The sequence below is a fragment of the Narcine bancroftii genome, chromosome 1, assembly GCF_036971445.1.
Source record: "Narcine bancroftii isolate sNarBan1 chromosome 1, sNarBan1.hap1, whole genome shotgun sequence".
In the NCBI taxonomy this organism is placed as follows: domain Eukaryota; kingdom Metazoa; phylum Chordata; class Chondrichthyes; order Torpediniformes; family Narcinidae; genus Narcine; species Narcine bancroftii.
Window position 1 is genome coordinate 58,834,112 of NC_091469.1, and position 15,644 is coordinate 58,849,755.

At 37.8% G+C, this 15,644-nt stretch overlaps 1 protein-coding gene across 5 annotated transcripts in view; it reads right to left on the minus strand.

The window, feature by feature from the left end:
- The window catches only part of dock8 (dedicator of cytokinesis 8), a 259,931-nt gene that overhangs the window by 135,696 nt on the left and 108,591 nt on the right, over nucleotides 1-15,644 (minus strand). For all 5 annotated transcript variants that reach the window (XM_069927656.1, XM_069927641.1, XM_069927639.1 and 2 more), the window contains 5 exons: nucleotides 6,890-6,961; nucleotides 5,793-5,919; nucleotides 2,734-2,946; nucleotides 2,379-2,464; nucleotides 1,095-1,161 (listed from right to left, as the gene is read on the minus strand). In XM_069927656.1, the coding sequence (XP_069783757.1) occupies nucleotides 1,095-1,161; nucleotides 2,379-2,464; nucleotides 2,734-2,946; nucleotides 5,793-5,919; nucleotides 6,890-6,961 (565 nt within the window). The remainder of the gene's footprint in view (nucleotides 1-1,094; nucleotides 1,162-2,378; nucleotides 2,465-2,733; nucleotides 2,947-5,792; nucleotides 5,920-6,889; nucleotides 6,962-15,644) is intronic.

The following is a 15,644-nucleotide window of genomic DNA, read 5'->3' on the forward strand; positions in this document are numbered from 1 at the left end:
TGACAGCTGAAGCATTGCTAAGTTGTAGTCAATTAATTTCTGTGGGTAGTCCCTTCCATTTATCAAGGAAAGCCTTCATCGGGCAGGGCCTCTCATTCCTATTGAAGGCAGCTTGAATCAGCAAGTAATTGCTGGAAGATTTGATCTAAGCTGTTTAGTTTTACTCCTAATAACCACAGTAAATGAGGGTGGTGCATCATTTAAACTTATTTTTGTGAAACCATCTCTTTTTACAACAGCTGCAAGGAATGGTATGTGCAATCACCTACAGATGCACAGAATGTAACCTGGAGTACTGCACAGATGTAATTCAACTAAGTTCCTGCCCGTAGAAAAGATGCATTATCAATATATCCTTCGAGCCCATTTTACTGCATGTAAGTGTTTGTGTGTTTCCGCATGATCTGGTTTGTGATAATACAGAGATCAAGGATTAATTTTTTTTCTTCAGATTTTCAGATTTGAGGAATAATGTTCAATTAAGAGGAAAGGATTTTGTCACAATGAATATTGAAAATGGAGTATCTGCGGCTAACTGAAACTGTTCCAAGCTCATTTGACAAAGCTGCAAGGACATGTGTGCTTTCAGAAGCTATTGATAATAAAGGGAAGTCAAAGCAAAAACCCAGTGGAGGATGATCAATTTACTTTTAATAGTCTGATTTAAATCAAAGGGCATGAGAGCATAAATTCATATTTTTGCTTGAATATAAATATGTCTAAACAAAAACTTCAATAAACATTCCTCTATTGATAATCTTCTTATATTAAAGAACTATGAACATACTAAAGACGTCCATTCTTTGTCACAAATATTCTGCCATCTCATGGCCCTTTCAAAGAACCATTTGCTTGTTTTTTTTTAATACTTCTTCCATTCACATCAAACTAGTTTAATTTCCTTTCTTAAAGCCATTAAAAGGTATTCTTGGTAATGAATATGTACAATGCTGAATTTTTAGTCATGTGACAAAGAATTGAGGGAAAGGCAAATTTTTTTTGCCTTACAAAATCAACTGTGTGACACAGCAGCTGTGCAGTAGTTTTTCAGGCAACATATCTACCTTGTTAGAGCCACAGATATTGATAATTACCTTTTTTTTCTCCTTTAAGTCATACAAGGCTAAACTGGCAAACAACGGCTCTATTTCAATTTCAAACCTGTCAAGGAATGGATAAGAACATACATGAAGAATTTTGACTCAATTTGGAACAAATTCAAGAGTTTCAATGCTACTCACTTTAAAAAGCATTACTTTGACCTGTTAAGACAAACTCAGACTGCAACAAGTCATGTCACAAAATAACACCCCCCATGAGTTTTAAAATAAAAAAAATTCAACATCCATCAATTTTGCTTGAACAACAAGAAAAAAGGCAACTATTAATCATAAAATGTAAAGGACAAATACATATAATTGAATATCACAGAAAACGTGAAAGGGAAGTATCTTCATGGGCAAATTTAAATCTCAGTAATTATTATTATTAAAACTACAATGGAATAATATTAATATTATTATCATCATGGCCCATCCCTTCGCGAGCGAAGATGAATATGGTGCCTTGTATCTCTTCTGCCCTCACAGAGGTTTTGTAGTTGTTGGCTCATTGTGACGTGCCACTGCGAATTGTGGAACACCATGCAGTGTGATTTTTTTGCGAGGCCCTCCCAGTCAGTATGGTTGACATGGAATGACTGGAGATTGCGCTTGATTACGTCTATATAGCGAAGATGTGGGTGGCCAACAGGGCGGGAACCATCTGGTAGCCCACCGTAGAGGACATCTTTGGGCAATTGGCCATCCTCCATACAGACAACGTGGCCAGCCCACCACAGGCAGCGAGCACAAATGATTGAGTGGAGGTCCGTACTTCCAGTCTTCTCCAGGACTTGGATGTTTGTGATAATTAACAAGAGAAGGGTTTGGCAATCATATGATTTTAAATCCACTGAATCACCTTAATTTACTAAATGATTTACTGGTAATATAATTATATTTTTAAGCAATGAAGATTTTTTTTTTAAAGTGCGGCACAGTTGGTGTAACGGTTAGCATAATGGCTTTAGAGCACTAGCTATTGGGACGGGGGTTCTAATCCTGCGCTGTCTGTATGGAGTTTGTTCATTCTCCCCATGTCTGTGTGGGATTTTCCCAGGGGCTCTGGTTTCCTCCCACTGTTTGAAATGTGTCGGAGGTGTAAGTTAATTGGGTGTAAATTGGGCAGCTCGGACCCATGGGCTGAAATGGCCTGTTACTATGATGTATGCCTGAAAGAAATTCCTTCTAAATAATGGAATTACAATGTTATTTTGCATATCATGTTACAATACATCAGATAAATATAAGGCAGATGAGTTGAAATGTGAAAATTACCTTAAGATTTGGCACTTTATATGAATTCTGTGGCCCATATGTTCTTTTGGACAATCAGGAGCTGGACGAATTTCAACAGCATCCTCCTAGCAACAGAAGCAAAACAGTTTTATGTTTTGAGATGAAAGACCATTTATTCTAATACAACCAGGCTTCAACTTAATTGAAAAGGCATTACTTAGTGATTATTCCAAATGTATCCCATGTTGAGATGCTTCTTGATTATTTTCTTGAAGGAGAATTATAATATTTTTTTATTGGCATTTTAATCTTTTTTGTGCTTTGTTGTAAAGAAGCAATCCATTCAGATAAAACAAATACATTATTTCTCATTTTTCTTTAAAACAATTATAACCTCATCTATTGGTGGACAGAGGGCAAACAGTTCTGCCTGTCTATTGGCTCTCCTCGTATCTTCATTTTGTCGATCAAGCTCCTCTGGAGTGATGGGCCGAAGTACACTTTCCAAACGGGCATCTGGCTGTAGGCTTCGAAGGTCAAAGTCACATGATGTCAAAGTTGCTGTTTGAGGTACTCCACACAGAATTGGATGATGCCTTGAATCATCCTGTAATAAAAGACACCACTGATTTATAAGGTTGGTCACATGCTGCATGTGACCATATTTGCAAAATCAGCTCAGGCTTATTCTAGGTCAACACCAAAAAACATTTAGGTTCACCATGAAGTTGTGAGAAGCATCAGTAAGTATGCAGATGAGTTGAAAATGTTGCGGATAGTGTAGAAGCTTGTCATAGGTTACATGAGAATATAAACAAGACACAGTGTTGCATGGAGAAGTGGCAGATGGAATTCCATCCAGATAAATATGAAGTGATGCACTTTGGAAGGTCAAACAAAGGGACAGTTAATGGCAGGATTCCTGTGGAGGAACAAAGGGATCTTGTGGTCCAAGTCCATGGTTCCTTCACAGTTGCCACACAAGTTGATTGGTGGTTAAGAAGGCATATGGTGAGCTGGCCTTCATTAATCAGAGGGTTGAGTTCAAGACCCCTCAGGTAACATTGCAGCTCTATAATACTCTGGTAAGACCACACTTGGAGTATTGCATTCAGTTCTTGTAGTTACATTATAGAAAGGATGTAGATCCTTCAGATAGAATCCAGAGAAGATTGCAAGGATTGGATAACATTTCTTATGAAGCAAGGTTGACAGAGCTAGGGCTTTTAATTTGGAGTGACAAAGGATGAGAGATAACTTAATAAAGGTGTATAAGCTATGAGGAGCATCAATTGGGTGGACAGCCAACACCTTTCCCCCCTGATGACAAGAGCCAATATCAGAGAAAATCCATTTAAGGTGACTGGAGGAAAGATAAAGGGAGATATCAAAGGTACTTTTTTTTAATTGTAGAAAGTGATAGGTGCCTGGAATGCATTGGCAGGAGTTGTGGTGGGGGCTGGTAGAATAGGAACATTTAAAAGATTCTGTGAAGGCACATGGATGTAAGAAAATTTGAGGGTTATGGGCATGAGGTCAGGAAGGATTAGATTTATATAGATCAGCACAACATCGTGGGCCGAGTGGCCTGTTCTGTGCTGTAATTATGTTCTATGTGCCATCCCTTAGACAGACTGATATTGGGATACAAGACTGAAAGGTTTGAGCAGAGATGTACTAATCAGATTCCAAATAGAGAAGATCAAGTGCAATGAAAAGGGAACTACAGAATTGTACATTCAAGAATAATTATTTGGTGTATATTTAGTCTGAAGAGACACCAGCAATATGAATCCAGCTTGAATAGATAAGTGCTCATTCATCATCATTTTGAGAATTGCAAAAGCAAATCAGTTCTGACAGAGTGCAAAAAAAATATGAAATTGAAACATGGACAGAAGAAGAGATATTATAGATTTAGAGAACCACATGCAAAATAGTTCTAATTCACACTTTATTCCTTCACTTGTCATTTCCTCCCATAATCCCTCAGATTTTAGCATCAGCTTTATTAATGTAAAATTAATATTAGGCTCTAACGGTTGTCATAGGCGGAGGGTGGTAGTAGGGACAAGCTCCCACTGCTACAAAAATGTGCTTCAAGGTGCGCAACTCAAACAGCCATTAACAACTAACTCCCATCTCCTGGCATTCAAATGTGGCATAGTTCTTATGCCCAGCGGAGCTGTTCTCACAGAAAGGAGAAGAGGCCACTGGTGCCTTGAAACCAATTGCTCTGGGCAGATGAGACTCATTAACCATGGATGGTTAATTCACCTAGAAGGGGAAATAATTTCAAATCTTCACTGCCTTATGGCTAAACCCACTCATGGGTAAGGCATTGGGAGTAAACCCCGAAGGCAGCTGATTGCTGCACCCAGCTCCGGCACAGAAACTCCTGCAATGCTGCTGGTATGAAACTGTTTTGACTTTTGTCATTCCTTTGAACCTGTCACTAGCCTGGAGAGGGGGGTCCTACTGCATGGGCAACAGAAGGACCTCAACTCTGCCCTGGCTTGCACCCTGGGGAGGCCACTCCAGCTACTATCAGAGGCAGAGTACCCTGGTCGACCACGACCGATGGAGGCCATACAAATATTAAGCATCTGTCACTAGGGATCACAGGTCATTAATCAGGCTGTTTGTTTTAATCCCCAAATTTATAAAAGCTGAAAAAAACCCAAATATTTAAAATACCCAGCGACTGTGAATTATTTCCAATTTTCTGAGAGAGAAAAAAAAACAGTAAAAACAAAATTAAAACAGAAAATGCCGAGAGTTGGAGATTGATGGAAAGGACAAAGGGAATATCCCTGATTGGGTGAGGTCAGCATCGCCATGGAGACAAGTCATTGCTGAAGACAATTAGTTGTTAGATTAATGGGGAACTGGATTTAATCTTCACTTTGAACACATTTTATCCTTTCAAACTGAATACCGAATTCAACATCTTTTAAGTTTTCTTTGTTGGTATCAGAACCAACCATTCCTGCTTTTTCACCCATGTGTAATTTTGACTGATATTTTATCTCTCCTGATCTGCTTGGCATTGCCAACAATTTTTTACTTTGCAGCTTTTGCATTCCTTTGCCTGTGCCCTCTGACTTCCCTTATCTCACAGCTTTTAACTTTATTTGTTGATATCATCAGTCTGCATCAGCCCTTATTAGACCAGCACCTAGGTTCCTTCAGCTTATACCCATACCAATCCTGTCATTGCACTGCTCGAGATATTCCCTCTGTCTGATTGGTTCCTCCCTATTCTCTCAGCAACTTAAATTTAAGGTGTTATCTCTCATTCCCCATTCTGACAAAGGATTTTAAAGTTTAACTTTGTTTTTGTTTCCATAGATACCACTTAATCTACTGATCACCATGTTTCTAGAATTGTATGCTTTAATTTCAAATGATCAGCATTTAATTTTTTAACTTGTGAATTTGAAGAAGAGATACCGGAAATTCTTGGCTCGATGAATCACCATTTTCTTCAGATTCAAATATCTGCTTTGAAAGTGTCTTGGACAGATTGCGCCTTGATCCAAGAATGCTTGAGCCAAAGGCATCAGAGTATCCTTGGTTTCTGAAAACAGATATTAAATGAACATTATTACAGGATTCATCGTCTTTCAATGGGACTAGCTCAAATAGGCATCTGAGTTGGGATGAAGGACCTCATTCCAGGCTGTATAATTTCTGGCTTGATGAAAACAATCCCCCTAAATTACAAAATAATGTTTAGGATAACCAGTTAACAGCACAGTGGGATCTCAGTATGAAAAACTGCCCTCGTGCTCATGCAACTTATTTGAAAAATAGAACGAGGATCATCAGTGGACCTTTGCAGGAACAGCTTCCTCTGGTCCAAGTTCTACTTGAGTCTGGATAGAAATCTAAATTTATTTAATGGTCCAATTCCCTGCACTGCACAATTTTTTCAGTGGTTTAAAAGGATCCTTATCCTTACTGACCTGAAGTATTGCACACCTGAGGTATTCCCATCCCCTGCGATTTGGAACAATGCAGTTCAGATCAATTCATAAACCTAACAGACAAGGGGCCAAAACTGTCCCCTCACTTCATTGCCAACGAATCCATTGATATCTGTTGTCGGTTAATGATTTAGATTTGTTCCCACTAATGCCTCCTCAAATCACCATGAACATTGGTGATTTCATCTGTGGAAGTTCTAGGTAAGCATTTATCCCAAGGTACAAATAATTCTTCTATCCTTGTGGTAGTTTCAGATCTTTAAGTATCGGTGTGTCCCAGCAGGCTGATCTTATTACTCCTTTTTATTTGTTCCTACACTTTGTATATAAAGTGGAAAAATTGTATAGGTTGATAATCTGAAATGTAAAATAAATGTACTGAAACATTTCAGACAGTTACATCCATGTGTAGTGCAGTCTGATTCACAAAATAATACAATTTCATAACTCAAAGTAATGTCTCAGGACCGCTGTAAAATAAATCCATGAGTTGTGAATGTGCTAAACTGGTTAAGCCTTCCAATTAAAGAAGTTTGCCTCATTCTCCTGTAGTCAAATTACCTTCTGTTGACAATAAGCCAATCTTGGGTGTAGGTCTGGACACAGTCGCGCACATGTGGATCTAAATCAACCCTGGAAATAAATTGAGATATTGTTAGTTCTATCAAGCAATCTCCCTGACAATAAGGACTGGCAAGTAGTTCCTCATATTCAAAAAAGATGCATGAATTGCACCCAAAATACTCCAATCCAAATGTGTCATCTCATACTTAAAGGAAGAAAGATTTCTGGTACTTATCAGAATTGCTGTCAGCCTAGCGTAGTTCTGTTTTCTCTGAATAAGATGATGCAAATTTGTTTTATTGCAGCCTTCAGTGGGTTTGAAATGTAATGCAGTAACAAGGGAGAATAATACTCTTACAGAGTTCACCTGGTAAATAAAAATTTAGCTCAACAGTGGAGGAAGTTTCCCAATACCTTGTTTAAGAGTAACACCAGCTCAAATTATAAAGTAACCTTTCATAAGCAGTAACATAACATTGCTCTTAAACTGCTAAAAAAATCCACAATACTTTATTTAATATCTGATGACAGGGTGATCAGCAATTTCTTTTAATTTAATTTAAAAAAAAATTAGATATACAGTACGGTAACAGGCCCTTTCGGCACACAATCCCATGCCACCCAATTACACCCAACTGACCTTCACCCCTGGTACACTTTGAACGGAGGGAGGAAACTAGAGCACCCGGAGGAAACCTACATAGGCATGGGGAGAATGTAACATCTCCTTAAAGACAGCACGGGATTTGAACACCGGTTCCAATTGCTGGCACTGCAAATGCTACGTTCACTGTGCCACCCTAATCTATTCTAGTTTGATTTTTATTTTGAATGCATTGCAAGCTTCAATCAATACAAGATCACATCCTTTTTTCATCCAGGAAACTCGTTGTATTGGGTTAGGGTTGGAAATAGTGCAGTATTTAAATTACTGCTGTCACTTTCCACCATATCACCTATCCTGACATCTCATCACTGAGAGTTGATCCTGCTTTTCTTTTTTTTTGAATATTTTATTTTTTTTCTATAAATATACAAATCTTTAAATTGTCTCTAGAACTCAAGAGGGAACTCATCTTCCCCTGGGGACTTATTAGCTTGCAAAGTACCCAAAGCCTTCTCTATTTCTTCCCTTGTAAAATGAGCATCTAAACCATCTTTTTCTCTTTCTTCTAGTTTAAGAAGTTCAACATTTGTTAAAAATTCTTCCATCTTGTTTTCATGTCTGACTAATTCTGATTTATATATTTTCAAGCAGTATTGCCTAAACATACTATTGTTTTGTTTTAAATAAATTATCTAATCTGTTTCAGTTTCTATTGCATTTATGATTCTGCATGACTCCTCTGCTTTAATGTAACAAGATGACACTTTATGCGCCCGTTCTCCTAGATAATATTTTTATTTAGTTTTTATAATCTAATTTATTTCCATTCTATATGTTTGTAGTGTATTATATTGTAACTTGTGTTCCTGATATGTGATATTCCTTTTACAATTTTGTAATATCCTACTTTAGACCTTCTAAGACTAAGATTTTTCATATAAGAGATAATTTATCCCCTCTGATAAGCTTTAAACATATCCCATATTAGAAAACTATTGTCAGTGGAAGGAAGATTGTTTTCACAAATTATTTGTCTCTCAATAAATTCACAAAAATCCTTCCTCTTTAATAATGTAGCATTGAGGCACCATCTATACATACTTTCTTGCTTTTCCATTATCATAATGACTAACATTAATGGCGAGTGGTCTGATAAAAGTCTTGCAAGTGCTCCATTTTTACCACTTTTTCGCTGGGCAGACATTAAAAATAAATCAATTCTTGTATGTGAATCATGTACCCTTGAATAGAGTGAGTCATCTCTTTCTAAGGGGTTGAACCGCCTCCATATATCAACTAAATTTAAATCCTTCATAAATGACAATGCTGTTTTTGCAGCTTTTGCCCTTGTTACTGTTCTTGCTGATTTGTCCAATATTGGAGCTAAACAAAAATTGAAATTGTAATGGATTTGTGTTAATTTTTAGTTTAATGTTAAAACTATATTTCTCATATATAAAAATGACTTAGTAAAGTAAATTATAGAATTAAAATATTGTATCTGTATTCTTAATTAGTTGTGGGCTGGTACAGGGTCACACATAGGTTACAGAACATTTATAGAGAACCATTGTTTTCAGAGTAGTGAGTTCATTCTCAGAGTTGCCATGTCTGGGAAGGTCAGAGCTAATGGATTTGAAGTGGGTCTTGATTACTCAATAAGAACTGCTGAGGAAGCCATCAGTTTTTAAACTAAACCAGAAGGCCTCTTGAACAAGAGAAATGAAACTCAGAGCCAAGTGAGTGATATACTTAAGCCTTTGAAACAGAAGTGAGGGAATCTTTTGGAGTTGTGTTGTCTTCAGGACAGAAGTATGAAGACACATGGTTTACAAGAAATGGAGGTTGGCAACTGTTTAAAATCCAGTAACTGTCACATGTTTTGGAGAAGTCAAAACACTTGTGAAAGATAGGGTTGAGTTACAGTAACCAGAATTAGTGCTGTTGTGTGTGTTACTCCTGGGAAAAGGGGAACACCGAATCAGTGCCTTTTCAAATAAGGAAGTCTACTTCGCTGTCTCCTTGGAAAAGAGGACAGATTTCTACAGGGTCTGTTTTTATATGGCCACTTCATTTAACCCTTGTCTGGTTTGTGACTTCATCATGGAAGAAGATAACCAGATTTGTTTAACCCTTGAATGGGTTTGTGAATTCATCGTGGAAGAAAGTAGTCACTTCATTTAACCCTTGTCTGGGTTTGTGAATTCACTATGGAAGAAAATAGCCACATTTTCTGTCTCTTGGAGAAGAGGACAGATTCTTCATGTGGAAAGCAAATTTGTGAGTAAAGAAGCCTGAAGATATGATGTTTAAAAGTGCTTTATAATGATTTCTGAACTAAGAATTTAAGACCTTCAAGCAAGACTAAAATGATGCTGAACTTTTAAAGATCGTCTTTTCAGAGTTGGACTTAATTACACACACACACACACACACACACACACACACACACACACACACACACACACACACTACATTTGCACAGAATGACGTTAAATTTAGAGTTAAGTAAGTTGGAGGTAAGTAATAAATCTTATGTTATTAATAGTTTAATAAAAACTAATATTTTGAATTTACCATTGTCTGGTGAATTTTCCTTTGCTGTTCTTGTGTTAGTGCTAACCAAGTCCCTTTAGTCCCAAACAAAATTTAAAAAGGGATGTTAGTTTGTAACAAAATCTCCTCCAATCAATATATTTTGTTTTCCCACTGTGGTTTTTAAAAAGATATCCTTCATAAAGATATCATTATCACAATTTGGGATGTACATATTCATAAATGTCCATGATTCTGCATAATTTTTGCAGTGTGCCATTACAAATCTTCCTGCTCAATCAGTGAAAGTCGCTTCTATTATTATTGGTATATTTTTATTAATTAAAATTACTACACCTCTTACTTTTGATCCAAATGAAGAAGATATTACTTGCCTCACCCATCCTCTTTTTAATTTTGCATGTTCCAATTTGGTAAGATGTGTTTCTTCTGAAAAGTCTATATCTGCCTTTATTTTTTTTAGATATGCCACAAACCATTTTCTCTTCACCATTCTTATAATTCCATTAACATTAAAACTAATAAATTTTAATGGTCTATCCATATTCATCTTTAAAACAATATTTTTTACAGTAAAATCTCTTTGACTCTTTAAATAATAGTGATCTTTGCCCTTTAAGAGAAACACACCAAGTCCCTGCCCTGAAAGCCTGTGAAAAAAGCTGTGGAATCTCTCGAGGAAGAAGAACCCGTGAGCTCTCTCAATATGCAGTTTTTCTCAAATTTGTCTTCTCCAAACACTTGAAGAAACGTTCGCCAGGTCTCTTCCCTTGATTTCTTCCTTTAGTCCAATAATTTGAATATTATTTCATCATCTAAAGTTCTCCACATGGTCAATTTTGTCAAGCATTCCTTGTTTATCCGACTCCCATTCTTTGGCTTTTTTTTCCCAAAGCTTCGAGTTTTTCACGTGTTTTTGTCAATTCAACTTCAGCTTTACCCATTCTCTCAATCAGTTCTTCAACAATCTATTTTATTTTGGTCAGTTTTTCATCATATCTCTCATTGCTGTTTCAACACATGAATTGGTTACTCAAATTCTCAATTTTTTCCAGGGTGATCCTCAATTCTTGACCCGACTCCCCAGTTTTACCTGGTTCTGCTGGTCCTATCACTATTTTTTCACCACTCCCTTTCACCCGATGTCCCTTTTGAATAGGAGCTTCTTCAGTCTTTGTTCTCAGCTTCCTTGGCTTCTTTGTGCTGGTTTTATCCATTTTTTATGAAATAAATATCACCTGCCAAGTTTTAACTGTCCATTTAGTACTCTTCACCAAGAGATCAACTAAAACACATCTGTCTAAGTCCCTCGTATGCCCATGCCCCAATCTTGCTTTTCAATGGCAAATCTGAAACTATTTTTTCCCACATTTCTCTTGCTGTGACCGCAATCAAGTAGAAACATGGAAACATTTTATGGCCAAGATTTTATAAAAATTTATATATCTGTAAATATTTCATGACTTTCTATTCCATAGCATTTCATGTTACCAAAAGTGTATTATTTTTGGTAAAATAAAATAATTTTTTTTTACCAAAACTGTAAAATGTACTTTTGTTACTAAAGTGCTATTTTCTTCTTTGAACAAAGCACATTATCAATTAGATGCGGTAGCAAATATTTAAAAAGGACAGATTCATCAATAAAGGTCAGGTGATTCAGGCAGCAGAAGCAAAGATAGAAAATTAAGGAATCATACTGCAGAGCAGTCATGGAGGGAGCAGCCATCGAGGGAGTGGTCTGAGTTAGACGGGTAAGGCTTTGGGTCAAGAGACTTCATCTGTGAGAAGCATATTCAGCTGCAGCTTCTTACACACTGAGCTGGGGAATTGGAACTGGAGTTGGATGAACTCTGATCATTCGGGAGACTGAGAAGGTGACAGACAAGAGTTACAGGGATACTATCACACCAAGGAGGCAGGGGGAGGGTAGCTGGGTGACAGTCAGGAGAGAGAAAAGGTAACAGCGAGGCAGTGCAGGGAACCCCAGTGGTCGTTCCCTTTGATGACAAGTATACCAATTTGGATACAGTTTGGGGAAATGACCTACCAGGGACAAGACACTGCAATCAGGTCTCTGGCACAGATGCTAGTCTTGCGTCCAAGGGAAGAGAGAAGGAGAGGCAAGCTGAAGTGACAGGGGTTTCCATTGTTAGGAGGACAGATAAGAGGCTTTGTGGAAGGGATCAAGAATCCCAGTTGGTATGTTGCCTTCCTGGTGCCAGGATCTGAGATTTTGCAGATCAAGTTCACAGGAGGGAGGGTGAGCAGCCAGATGTCGTAGTTCATGTACGGGATCAATGACATGGGTCGGAAGGATGATGAAGTCCTGTAAAGAGAGTTCAGGGAGTTAGGGACTGAATTGAAGGACAGGACATCTAGGATTGTGATCACTACGCATGCCATGTGCTGGTGATGTTAGAAATAGGATGATAAGGCAGTTAACATGTGGCTAAAGAGATGATGCAGGACAGGGGGCTTCATATTTTGGATAAATGGGCTTTCTTCCAGGGAAGGTGAGACCTGTTCCAGTGGGATGCTTTGCATCAGAAATGGAGAGGGACTAATATCCTTGCGAGAAGGTTTGCTTGTGCTGTTCTGGGGGGTTTAAACTAGATTTGCAGGGGGAGGGGAACCAGAGTGCCAGAGCAGATAGAGGTGTGGAGGAAGAAAAAGATGCTGAAGATTGCATGCAATGTCAGAAGTCCAAGGGTAATACAAGGTGGAAATTTTCTTAGGTGTGTATCTATTTGAATGCAAGGCAGATAAGCTTAGACTGTAGATTGGCATGTGGAATTATCACGTGTGGCCATTAGTGAAAATTAATTGCAGCAGGGGCAAGACTGGCAGCTCAATGTTCCTGGCTTCCATTGTTACTGACACAATAGAATGGGGGGAATGAAAGGGAGAAGTGATACTAGATTTTAATTTAACTTTCCAAATGTTGGCTGGGACTCACTGTAAAAGAGCTCAGTTTGTCAAATGTGTTCAGGAAAGTTTTCTAATTCAATATACAGATGTACCAACTAGAGAGAGTGGAGTACTGGATCTCCTCTTAGGGGACGAGACAGGACAGTTGACAAAACTATGTGAAGGGAACATTTTGGGTCCAGTGATCATAATGTTATTAATTTCAAGTTAATTGTGGAGAAGGATAGGTTTGGGACTCAGGTTGAGATTCTACATTTTGAGAAAATGAGAAAGGATCTAGAATGCATGGATTGGGATAAGTTGTTTTTTTTTGGCAAGGTTGTGCTAGGTAATTGGAAGACCTTCAAAGATAAAATGTCAGGATGAAAGGGAGTTAACAGTCATAGGGAGCCTTGGTTTTCCAGGGACATTGGGGATCTGGTTCAGAAAAAGAGAGAGGTGTATAGCAGGTATAGGCAACATGGAGTAAATGAGGTACTTGAGGTGCATAAAAAAATGCAAGAAAAATACAAGAAATAAATCAAGAAGGATAAAAGAAGACATGAGGTTGCTTTGGCAGGCCATGTGAAGGAAAATCCTGAGGGTTTCTACAGGTATATTAAGAGAAAATGGAGAGTGAGGAACAAAATTTATTCCTTTAAAGATCAGAATAGACAGCTATGTCAGAAGAGATAGAGGAGGCCTTAAATGTTTTTATTTTGCATCAATATTTACTCAGAGTCTAGAGAAGCAAGGAAAATAAACAGTGAGATCATGGAACCTAAACTGATTAAAGAGGAGAAAGTTCAAGCTGCCTTAAAGCAAATAAGGGTAGATAAAGCCCCAGAGTCTGACAAGATATACCCTCGGACCTTGAGGGAGGCTAGTGTAGATATTGCATAGGCTCTGGCAGAAATATTTAAAATGTCTTTAGCCATGGGTGTCATGCCGGAGGATGGGAGGGTAGTCTTGTTGTTCCATTGTTTTAATAAAGCATCAACATTAACACTGGAAATTCTAGGCTGGTGAGTCAAACATCAGTAGTACGTAAATTACTTGAAAGTGTTCTAAAAGATCGGATATAAAAGTACTTGGACAACAAGGGATTGATTAGTGGTAGTTAACATGGTTTTGTGTGTGGCAGGTCATATTTAACTAATCCTATGGAGTTTTTCATAGAGGTTACCAGGAAAGTTGTTGAAAGAAAGGCTGTGGATGTTATCTACATTGATATCAGTAAGGCCTTTCATGATATCTAACATGGGTTCGATATTGTCTACACAGGAGAAACCAGAGAGTGGTAGTGGATGAATATTTCTCAGACCAGAGGCCCATGACTAGTGGTGTGCCTCAGAGATCGGTGCTGGGACCATTGTTGTTTATCATCTATATCAATGATCTGGATGATAATTTGGTAAATTAGATCAACAAGTTTGAAGATGACACTAAGGTTGGAGACATTGAGGACAGTAAGGAAGGCTTTCAAAGTATGCAGAGAGATCTAGACCAGATCTAAAAATGGGATAAAAAATATCAGATGGAATTTAATTGAGACAAGTGCAAGGTGTTATATTTTGGAAGGACAAACCAAGAAAGATCATACATGGTAAATGGTAGGGCACTGAGGAGAGTGGTAGAACAGAGGGATCTGGAAATACAGATATATAATTCCCAAAAAAAATGGCATCACAGGTTGTGAAGAGTGCTTTTCACATATTGGCCTTCATAAATCAAAGTATTGATCATAAAAGTTTGGATGTTATGGTAAAATTGTAGAAGACATTGGTGAGGCCATATTTGGAGTATTGTGTGCAGTTTTGTCATCTAGCTACAGAAAAGATATCAATAAGATTGAAAGAGTGCACAGAAGTTTACTGGGATGTTGCCCGGCCTTTAGGAACTGAGTTATAGTGAAAGGTTAAACATGTTAAGACTTTATTCCCTGGATCATAGAAGAATGATGGAAGAATGAACTATTTAAAGTTATGAGGGGGAAAGACAGAGTAAATGTAGTTAGGCTTTTTCCACTGAGAGTAGGTGAGATACAAACCAGAAGAAATGGGTTAAGAGTAAAAGGGGAAAAGTTTAGGGGGAACATAAGGAGACAATTTTTCACACGTGCTGCCAGATGAAGTGGTGAATGCAGGCTCAATTTTAACATTTAAGAAGAATTTGGACAGGAATATAGTCAGGAAGGGTATGGAGGACTATGGACTGGGAGCAGATCAGTGGGATTCGGCAGAATAATAGTTCAGCACAGACAAGAAGGGCTATTTCTGAGCTATAATGTTCTATGGTTCTATGTTATTGCGACTATTTTGATAGAAGAGCCAAGGATGAATAAAATGCTCCATACCATTTCACCCTCTTGAAGAATCAGTTAATGCATTGAAAATTGCATTTGTCCTTTTGCATCTTATTTTAACAACATCACTTTAATATAAAATTAAAACAAGTCACAGTAATAACCCCTTCCTGTGATTATGATTCTGTCAGGTCATTTGTGGCTCTCTCACTATACTACTCAGTCAGTCCTTCTCCATTTACTTTCCCATGGTGCTGCAAACATTCAACAGGAATATATTTGTCTCACAAAAATTATTCACATATTTGCTTTCACCATCTTTTCCAATGCAAATCAAAGTAAATCACTGAAAATATATTTTCCCCATTTCAGTT